At 41.6% G+C, this 10,082-nt stretch overlaps 1 protein-coding gene across 1 annotated transcript; it reads right to left on the reverse strand.

Moving 5' to 3' along the window:
• Positions 1 to 556: 556 nt before the first annotated feature.
• LOC126387571 (ribosomal protein S6 kinase alpha-6-like) lies at positions 557 to 9,832 on the reverse strand. Its single transcript, XM_050040097.1, has 8 exons — positions 9,710 to 9,832; positions 8,800 to 8,889; positions 8,550 to 8,708; positions 8,303 to 8,464; positions 8,006 to 8,082; positions 7,616 to 7,733; positions 7,068 to 7,208; positions 557 to 1,830 (listed from the first exon to the last, which is right to left on the reverse strand). The coding sequence occupies exons 1-8, from the start codon at positions 9,830 to 9,832 to the stop codon at positions 1,705 to 1,707; spliced, it is 996 nt and encodes a 331-aa protein (XP_049896054.1). The 3' UTR covers positions 557 to 1,704.
• Between the last annotated feature and the right edge of the window lie 250 nt (positions 9,833 to 10,082).

Genomic DNA, 10,082 nt, shown 5'->3' on the forward strand with positions numbered 1-10,082 from the left:
TTTGAACACGGAGTACATGGACGCAGAACTCATTGAAACTGAAGAGCGGACGAGGAGAGAGATGGAGCAGCAACAGGCAGAGGAACATGTCCGAATCCAGCTAAAGGTAAACACAGACATTCATTTCTCCTTTCCATTATGTTGTCGGATAATTATACTAACAATCCGAGCCTATCTGTGTGAAAAAAATGCACTTTTAGTGGACGTATTTTGACGTTGTCTGAGTGCCCTATTATTTAATATAGTGTGCGCTCACGGGCTGCCGGCAGGTCAGCCGAGCTTCGTACTGGAGAAATGTCAAACATTGAACACCCTATCAATCATTTAGACAAAAGTAGATCAGAAAATAGGGCCCAGGATGAAAAAAACATTAGTTCCCCTTTAACATGGAGGTCTATGTGGATTGACTCTTTTCTGGAGCCAGCCTCAAGTGGCTATTTAAAGTAACTGCAGTTTCTGGCACTTGTGTGTTGGCTTAATTTCTTAGCTCCAGAGGATGCAGCTTGGAGTGCACTTATTTTTTTGATAGAACAAACCAGTTCAGACCACACTGGATGCATGTCAATAATGATCTTTAATGTCAATATATACAGAACTTGAAAGAAAAATAGAATCTTAAAAATCAAATGAAATAAATACAATATCATACAATTTCCACAATGTCTTTTTGAAGAGATATCCATGGAAATTCTTTTTTTTTTTTCTTTTTTTTTTTTTAAATTCAGCCTCTCTGGTTCGACGGGGTGCGTCCCGTCCCCCCCAGAGAAATCCCTACAGCTCCCCCACATGCTCTTCATCTTCAACATCTTCATTATATATATTTATATATTTTTTGCAAACTAGAATTTCTTTCATCGTTACCACAATGTTTCACCTTTGAACTCCAGACATTATCTTTTGTCCATCTGCAGCTTATTTTTGATACATTGTTAGCATCACAAAGCAACATGAGTCAGACTGTGAATTTCAGGGGAAAAGAAACACAGGTTCTGTCCACACATGCATTTATGTAACAAAAGTGCTGGCGGATGATATTGACCCTGAGGGACCTTTTAATCTGCCACAAGCAGAATCATATCTTTTTTTTTTTTTTTTAGGGGAGAAACAGTCTTGCAGTGTCCCTCAGTCAATATCATCCTGCCAACACTCTCACACATAAACCATTACTTCACTTTGAAGAAAAGAAGTTAAGACAGCAAAAAGCAAACGAGGGAAAAGGAGGGAGAACTGAGGAGGAGGAGCATGGCAGAGCGCAGATGAAGAGCAGTGGAGGGGGTGGGGGGGTGGGGCACAGTTTACCGAAGCAGCTTTGAATCAGCCAATCACAGTGAAGGAGAACATCAGCTGGTGCGTTTCTTCCCCAACGCGAGGAAGAGAGAATGAAAGGCGAGGAGGGCAAGTGCATATGAAAGCTGTGGAAATAAATACAAGTCTGTCTCCCCAGCAGTAACAGATATGTGAGTTTCCCCTCTTCCTCTTCAGCTGACTTCTTCACAATGCAACCTACTCCAGTGTGGGTGTGCATGTTTGCGTGCATATGTTGGGTGTTTCAAATAAATAGATTAAAAAGGGAGACAGTAGGTCTGACTGGCCAGGACTTCAGTCTGTGTGTGTGTGCGTGTGTGTGTGTATGTGCGCATGTTTGCGTATTAGAGTCCAACTGAGAGTGAGGTCAAAACAGGAGGGCAAGCGGTGTGTGAGTCACTACATGTCTGTTGAGGTGAGTTTCTTCATGCTGCGTCTCTGGGCTAGACTGGACGCTGCCACAGGCTCCAACACCGTCTGACTTGTCTTCTGGCTCAGTGCTGAATAGGTGGCAGCCATGGCTCCCTGGAAAACAACAAAAAGAAACACTTGGCTTTAAATGCACAGTTTGTAATTTCTGTCGCTAAGGGTCTCTCAATCAAAACAGTAACAAAAGACTCTGATGACGCTGTGAAGAAGCGTGGGATCATGGGAGCTCTCTTCATAGCAAGAGAATGGTTTCTATTATCTATGTAAACAACCACCAGTGCAGATGAAAACCTAACTGACATGACTCAGGCAGAAATCATGTTCAATTGTTTAAGTTTTATCCACGTTGCGTTAAGTAATTTCATTCTAATTAAATAGCTGCAAGTTAACTTGCTGACTTACCATTAGCATTAGATGCGTCAGCTACCCATACGCTATAGGCTACAGCTACTGTAGCTAAAGCTATGTGGCAAATTCAATCATGGGGTAGCCCAGCGCTGTTATCCATGGTCAAAACGAGTCCAACAATAGCACAGACAAACTGAATGAGGCAGCGGTAGACCAGCAGCTCCCGTGTTCTGCAAGGTAAAATTACTAGGGATGCACTGATTTATCGGCCACTCATTGGTATTGGCTGGTATTCGCCTTGTTGACTACCATCAGCCTAAGGGCAAATAAGATGACATTCACAGATGGCAGTTGGTGATGTTTTTCCATAGTGTTGCATCAATTTTGCGCAGACTAAAAGGCAGGGTAACGGCACTCCGTCGTCCAGGGGCTAGTAGAACCGATGGGATGAATGGACACAGTTGAAATTGGCAGGAAGAGAGCTAATTAACAGGTGGCCAGAACTAGCTGCTGTCGGTGGTTGCATTGAGTTACATTATAAACCATTCAATTATTTTAAAGGTTGTTTCATACATTGGTATGATTGAATTTGTGCTCATTCAAAGAGTGTAATGAAGGACTGAATGACTTTGAAAGAGTTCAGTTATGAGGTGTGTATCTGCTGGTGTGTTGTACGTTTGCATTCTTTCATCAGTCAGTTTGTGGTACTTAACATAGCCAAAAGACTGTGATGCTCATTTCACCACCACAACTCAGCTCATTTGAAAAAGTTGTTTTTTCTCCACTTAATAAATTAGGCAGATCCATTCATTTTTCCATGTTTTTCAGATTCAGAGTGAGTTATGCTGACATCCAGTTTATTCAACTTTGCACTGCACTACACTTGTTTGTTTATCTACTGCCACCCACTTATCCAGAGATGAATCAGACACGCGTCATCATCTGCAAATGTGCAGAATGGGAGCAGCACTAAAGCCGGGGCTTTAACAAGTGCAGGTACATCTTAGAAAGTGGAACAAATATTACATCATCAAAACTGCAAGCAAACACTGAGGGCCATGGTGCCGGCAGTCAAGGTCAAGAGACTGAGTTACAATGATATGTGTTCGTGTAATCACAACTTCCTCAGTTACACACATCAGTGTGTTTACAGCTGATAGAAAAGAGTCAAACTGGTGAAACAGTCTGAGAAAAGGTGCCTAACTGAGTTCAAGAAGAAGCTTGTTCAAACTAACACAGACGCCACAGGTACGCAAATAACACCTCAGGATGGCTGTGGCGTGCAGTGAGGCATCTCTACACAAACTATTGGTCAGACCTTGAATCATGTGTGCAAGATGAGAGGAACAAAAATAGATCAGTGACAGCAGTGGGACTCATGACTAAGAGCAGAATGACGAGTTTACAGTCAGCAACACCAAAATTCACACTGACGAGTGGAAAAATGAAGCACGGTCTCCATCGTGCTAGCACAAAGGTAAAATTTAATGCGACTGGCATTAATCTATTGAACCGTCCATCCTACCTGACGGTAATTGTACCGTCTGGTGGCGAGGTGTTAATGACGCTGGAAATCTATCAATAGAGCTTTGCTTGGATGTCTGAACTGAGTACTGTTGCTGACCAGGTGTGTTAATGGAAGCTGGCTTACATCACAACACCCACGCCCCCTTTGGGTCAAAACAAGCGCTACTGGCACCGTGCCTAAAAGCTGCTGCTCCGTCTTTTGCCCATCAAACTTGGGCTGGGTGATATGAAGAAAATCAAACATCATGATATTTTTGACCAAATACTTCGATATCAAAGTTGCGACTATATTTTTAAGTTTGACTATTGGTGCTTTCACGAAATATTAACGTGGATATAACGACAAATAAAGTTAAATAATACAACAGCTAAAACAGTCTGGTAAGTTCAGAAAATTACATCATTAACTGTAATGCAGCCTATAAAACAAGGAAAAGACAAAACTTACAGTATTACAATATCAAAAATCTAAAATGATATTTAGTCTCATATCGCAATATCAATAGAATATCAAAAATATTGCCCAGCCCTGTGCCCGGCAATAAAACTAGAATTACTGCCTCGCGGTTGTATGCCTCCGTGAACCAGTCAAGTTGAATTTAAAGTTTACATCCATGTCAACGAAAACATGGATGCTTCACACACATCTTTACCCCAGATCTATACAATCAGCACAGTTTCAAGGTGGGCACCCAAGATTAGTGTCAACAATTCAGTATCTGACCAAAGGTTTCCTCTTCTGTTCCTGAGTTCTAATGTTGAGTAATGGCAAAGTTTTCTGCAGAACATCATAATGTCACAGTGAAGCTGACCTTTGATGTTTTGAATATTAAATGCCACCACTTGATCATTTTATTCTATTAGACATTTGTGTGAAATTTTGTCATAATTTGCGTATGAATTCTTGAGTTATGGCCAAAAACTGGTTTTGTGAGGTCACAGTGACCTTGATCTTTGGCCACCTTAATCTTATCAGTCCACTGTTGAGAACAAGTTAACGTTTGTGCCAAATTTCCTCAAGGTGTTCTTGGGATATCACATTCACAAGAATGATCAGACAAGGTCACAGTGACCTTGAACTCTGACTTGTGACCACCAAAATCCAGTCCAAGAGTCCAAGTGGGCGTTTTAAGAAATTCCCTCAAGGCATTCTTGAGATATCACGTTCATGAGAATGACAGATATACAGATGTACAGACGTACGTATGGATGAATGGACAACCTGAAACCATAATACCTCTGGCCACAGCTATTTCTAGCATGGGGGCATAAACAGCCCAGTTATTATTCTCTGTACTTCCCCAAAAAGCAAAGGACAGTCAAAGAAGGGATCTGTAGCTTCAGATTATCCGCAGAGGGGACGAAAATGTTAAACTATGGGATCTGACCAGTCAGTTCGTCTAAGTCTGTGGCAAACGCTTCAATAACGGGTTAGTTAATATTGTTAAAATCAATAGTTATAATGTTAAAAGTCAAAGTAGTGAATGTTGAGGCTGCATTGAAATCATTTGTTTGTCCACTTTGATGGAGGCAGGCTGAAAGGACATTCACCAACTTCTATTTCTTTAATCCTTTTCTATGTAACAACACCAATGGTTGATCAGCAATGAAATAACATCTTTTTCCTGACAAGCAATAGGACTTTTGCTGATGATGGCTAAAACACATTCTTATTTTATGTTAATAAATTAGCCAAGACCTCGAAATTTGAATTTACCGCCAGACAAATTAGACGGCCAGGGGCATGACCAAGGGCAAAGTACCTGGATGTGCTGCTCTCATCTATCCCTTCATGGTTATACTATCCTTGGATAATGTGCATTGTCACAGCATATGCAATAAAATTGCTCCATAGACATGACACTGACCTTGTTTATGCAGTTGGTCTTCACAGTCATCAGACCTCAGAAATGTGAGGTCGAACAGGTTGGTCATTGTACTACATGAACTTGTAGCGTGGGGTTAAGATCCTTTGCAAGATCTTGTCCAATCATTACCTTGAAATTAAGGTTTTTTTGGAGTTCTAGCAGGACAACTGTAACAATTCTTAACCAAAGCAAGAAGTAAGGCAGAGATCTGCCCTGTCTTCTTATCTGTTGCATTACATGCACTGAGAAAGATCTATGATGGCATCATAGATGGAAGATTTTAGGGCTGAGAGTAAAAGGACTAAGACTGCCTGTTGTTAAAGTGCTGCAGAGAGAACTGAGACACAAAGTACAGCTCTCAATTTACTGCTGATCTTTGTTCAGACCTTCGCCCATGATCACAGGCTTTGGACTGTATCTGAAAGAACAGGATCACAGATAGACTCAGATTTCTTTGCAGGAGGGCTGGCCTCTCTCTGCATGTTTGGGTGAAGAGTTCAGCTATTTCAGTGCCTGTAAATACAACTGCTTAAGCGCTTATTAAGGATCCTGCTCAGACAACCTTTCTTTGTACAAGGTGATAGAGTAATACTCAGTTGTGAGTGCTTGGACATGGGGAGTTAATGGGAAGAAGGGAAACCAGGCCGCTCTGTTGTTCTGTTTTTACTGTGACTTTTTGTGCCTTCACAAAAGGATCATTTTAAGGGTTCTCATGACTTAAAATGTGGAAACTTTACAGTTGCTTCCAGTTCATGATTTGTGTTGTACGCCATTTTGATGTAAATGTTGTGATCAGAAATGAATAACATTGCTAATTTTGTTACAATGTAATGTTCTGCTGTGTATCCTACTTAACATGCTGCACCCACCCAAACACTGTTGCAGACCAGGATCCCCCCTCATGGCAATGGCACTCTCTGATGGCAATGCCTGATTCTGATTCTGGTATCCATTAAAGTTCCTTTCTTTTTTTAATGTCAGTTTTGTTATCGACTCCCATTGTCCTAGCCGTCATAATGTTCCTAAACTTGTTGTTGAAGTACCAAAAAATGATTCACCATTTTTGAAAAGTGAACATCCTTTTTTTGTTGTCAGTTGCCAGGCAACACCGCTCTCACGACTTAAGCTACTTGAGTGCCAAACCTGTTGTGTGCTCGGCTTCCCGTGTCAAAAATACGACCTGATGAGTTCCATTTCAAAGAAGCATCTGACCTGGATAAGTGTCAAGATGAGATAGAAGGATGGACGCATCTGCTCTGCTGGAGCTCGCATTAGTAATAGATGAGGCTAGAAGTGGATGAATCACCAAGGATCAGGTTCACTTTCATATGTCAAGAGGCACTGCAAAGGCATGACATCATGGAGGAGTTCAGAGCCTCTTCTGATTTGGAGAGATGATGTGGTTCCATGTTTAGAAACACTGAGTGGCATTACTCTTATTATTATTATAAGGCCAACACATGTTGCATCATGTATGTATCACCCCAACTCCCAGGCACCTTAAGCCTTTAAATCCTACCAAATTGTAGCAAATGATGGAGGTCTTGTTTTTGATCCTGTGTCTTTAATTACGAGGACATGTACACTCACCTTGACGAGGTGTGGTGCATCATGGCGTGTGAGCTGGAAGTGCGGTAGCGTATCTCTGCAGGTGATCCAGGAATGCTTTAGAACCTGCTCTGCTGTGTATCGCTGGTGAGGGTCCACGTGGAGCATATGGGACAGCAGGTCCTGGAACATAAAACAAGTCTTAAAAGTATATGAGGAAAAATAAAACTGAATTTCAAGTGTTTTTTTCCATTAATAGATAAATGCACAATGTGTCTCAACCATGATGAGACAAACATACTGTGTGTGTTGTTCACTCATCTGTTTTACAACACAGCTTTGACTCATATTTTATCACTACTTGCACAATCATAAAGCAAAACAGATACATTTAGGATCAAATCTAAACATTACAGCTAGGTTAAGTTAATGCAGCACCAAATGTACAAAGTGCTTTACAGACATGAGAAGAGAGAAAAAAAATCATTAATATTAGACTTTGAAAATATGCTTTAAAGTCACAGTACCAATGAAAATCAGCTTCAAAGACACACCACCTGCGTGAAGCAACAAAGTGTCAGTGTGCGTACCTTTGAGGTGTCTGATACGGTATCCCAGTTGCCACCCGTCAAAGAGAACTTTCCAGATCCTATCCGGAGTAGAATCTCCTCTGGTGTGTCGTTTGGCCCATTAGCAAACGGCGTGTACCTGACGGGGGTTAGAAAGCAGATGTTAGGAAAGCACATGTGGCATTTCATTTAATAGATTCTATTGTATACTAGCCTCATAACTCGACTGCCACTTTGTGGTGATTAAACACATCATGAATACAGCTATCTAACTGTCGCAAAATTTGCAACAAGAAAAGTATAGAAGACTGTCAAGCAAAGTACAAAGAGCACTGATGATCCTATTGTGAGGACAGTTATAAAAGTCCCTCCCACATTTACGCCAAATTATCCAACAGTTGTGAGTCTTACCCTGCCAGCATGGTATACAGTAGAACTCCAAGACTCCATATATCACAGGCTGCATCATAACCTTGCCGCATTAGTACCTGGACCCACACAAAGAAAAAACAAACCATTAGGGACTCATATTGACAATGGGAATTTAAAAAAACATCTTCCTTTACATGCTACACTTTACTCTTTGTCCACTTTACATCCTCTCTCCTCTACTATATCTCTTTCTCCATATATAGAAAATTAAACCATGAGGTTTTCAAGTCTTATATGCCCTCCAACATTTGCTGTCTTTTGGTTCCATCATCTCACCTCTGGTGCCACAAAGTTAGCGGTGTAACAGGGGGTGAGGAGCAGGCCGTTGCCTCCTCGAAGCTGCTTGGCGAATCCAAAGTCACAGATCCTGATGGAGTCAGGATTTCCCGAGTCATCCATATATAGGATGTTACTGGGCTTCAGGTCTCGGTGTACCACCTGGTGAGGAGGAGAAGAAAAACATTAGAGGAGAAGATATCAAATTGTCACCTGTGCTCATACATGTGCAGAAGTGTCTCCTCACCCCTTGGCAGTGGAGGTAGTCAACAGTCTTGGTGATGGTGTAGAGCACAGCACTGGCCTCTCTCTCGGAGAAAAACTTCTGCCTGAGGATCTTGTCCAGCAGCTCCCCTCCCTTCATCAGCTCCGTCACCAGATACACATACCTGCCCTCATCATATACCTGACACACATGTAAGGAGACAACCTGTTAATATGAGGACAGACTTAAAACTTTACTAGTCATGAAATGCTCCGACACATATGTCACTGACGTCTTTCAGAGTGATGATGTTGGGATGCTGTCCGTATCGCATCAGGATTTCAATCTCCTCAGAGGGGTCCCTCTTACTTTTGTCTATAATCTGAGACACACACAAACACAGACATAAGCAGTCATTGTCAAATGACAGACCGTAGCAGATGAGTCAAATGTAAAAATCTCTACTGTGCAACATACAGAATTTAACAAACTAACTGAGATAATCAGCAAAGCACTGCTTTAAATAAGTGTAAAGAAGGTGCTGCATTATGGCTACACTTGTTGAAGCTGTGCTGCCCTCTGCTGGCTTGTTGGCAACACTAACCACAATCAACATGCTCAATTTTCAGCAATTTTATACACTGTGAGGTTCTTTTTATGTAGCCACATCCTAGAGACACTAATATATTAAACTGTGAACTCACACTGCAGTCATCTAATTTAATCATTTAGTTCCCCCGGAGTTTAAAACCACTGCTTTTTAAAGATGATCAATCACAGCCTTCAAAATGACTAACAAATACAGTAGGAGTGGAGTTCTGTTTCAATAAAAAAACTTACACAGGTAGGCTATAGGAGCTGACCTCTATGTAACTATTGATATTGATCATGACACAAAATGTATCAGTGGGCTGAAGGTTACAGAGGCAGGATTCTGCTCTCTGGAGGAGCAAAATAAATCTTGGGGATGTCCATGAAAGAAGTGCATGCCCATCCTTCATTAGCAACTGTGGACATGACTTTGAGAAAGCAGCTTAACCCCCAACTGCTCATGTGAGGCTGTTCAGTGGCCAACTAAACTGGGTAACTCTCAGGAGTAACTGTGTGTACACGTGTGAATGAAAAGCATGGATGGTGCTCCTGAAAATGAGCACTGGTGCTTAGTGGATTAAAAGTAAAAAGGAAAAGAAAAAGCATACTACCTTCACAGCATAGTCCATGGCAGAGACTCGGTGTACACAGCGTTTACAAATGGAGTAGGAGCCGACCCCTATGTCCTCCTGCAGCTCATAAAGATCGGAGAACTTGGTCGAGCCCCCGTGCATCTGGAGAGAACGAGATTTGAATTGTTTCATTACATCCTGAAATATTAACTGAATAAATTCAAAAGCAGCCTCAGCTTCTTTCCCACACATCTTCAAGCCTACACATTTGATGTGCCGACTCGTAAACCTGATGTCGTGTGCTCCCACCGCATTCATTTTAACACTTCTGTTCACAAATATGCCAGAGTGGAACTTTAGTAGTAATGTTATTACATATTCAGCACCAGCAGTCAAACTGTCAGTGCAGATT

This window comes from Epinephelus moara, unplaced genomic scaffold (assembly GCF_006386435.1).
Source record: "Epinephelus moara isolate mb unplaced genomic scaffold, YSFRI_EMoa_1.0 scaffold905, whole genome shotgun sequence".
Lineage (NCBI taxonomy): Eukaryota > Metazoa > Chordata > Actinopteri > Perciformes > Serranidae > Epinephelus > Epinephelus moara.

Bases quoted from the DNA above. Each gene is read 5' to 3' on its own strand.
- LOC126387571 (XM_050040097.1), bottom strand. From the start codon at position 9,832: ATGCACGGGGGCTCGACCAAGTTCTCCGATCTTTATGAGCTGCAGGAG. The intron at 7,209-7,615 runs GTACGCACACTG...TTTATGTTCCAG, and splicing joins CCGTATCAGACACCTCAAAG to GACCTGCTGTCCCATATGCT. The intron at 1,831-7,067 runs GTGAGTGTACAT...GTTGTTTTCCAG, and splicing joins ATGCACCACACCTCGTCAAG to GGAGCCATGGCTGCCACCTA.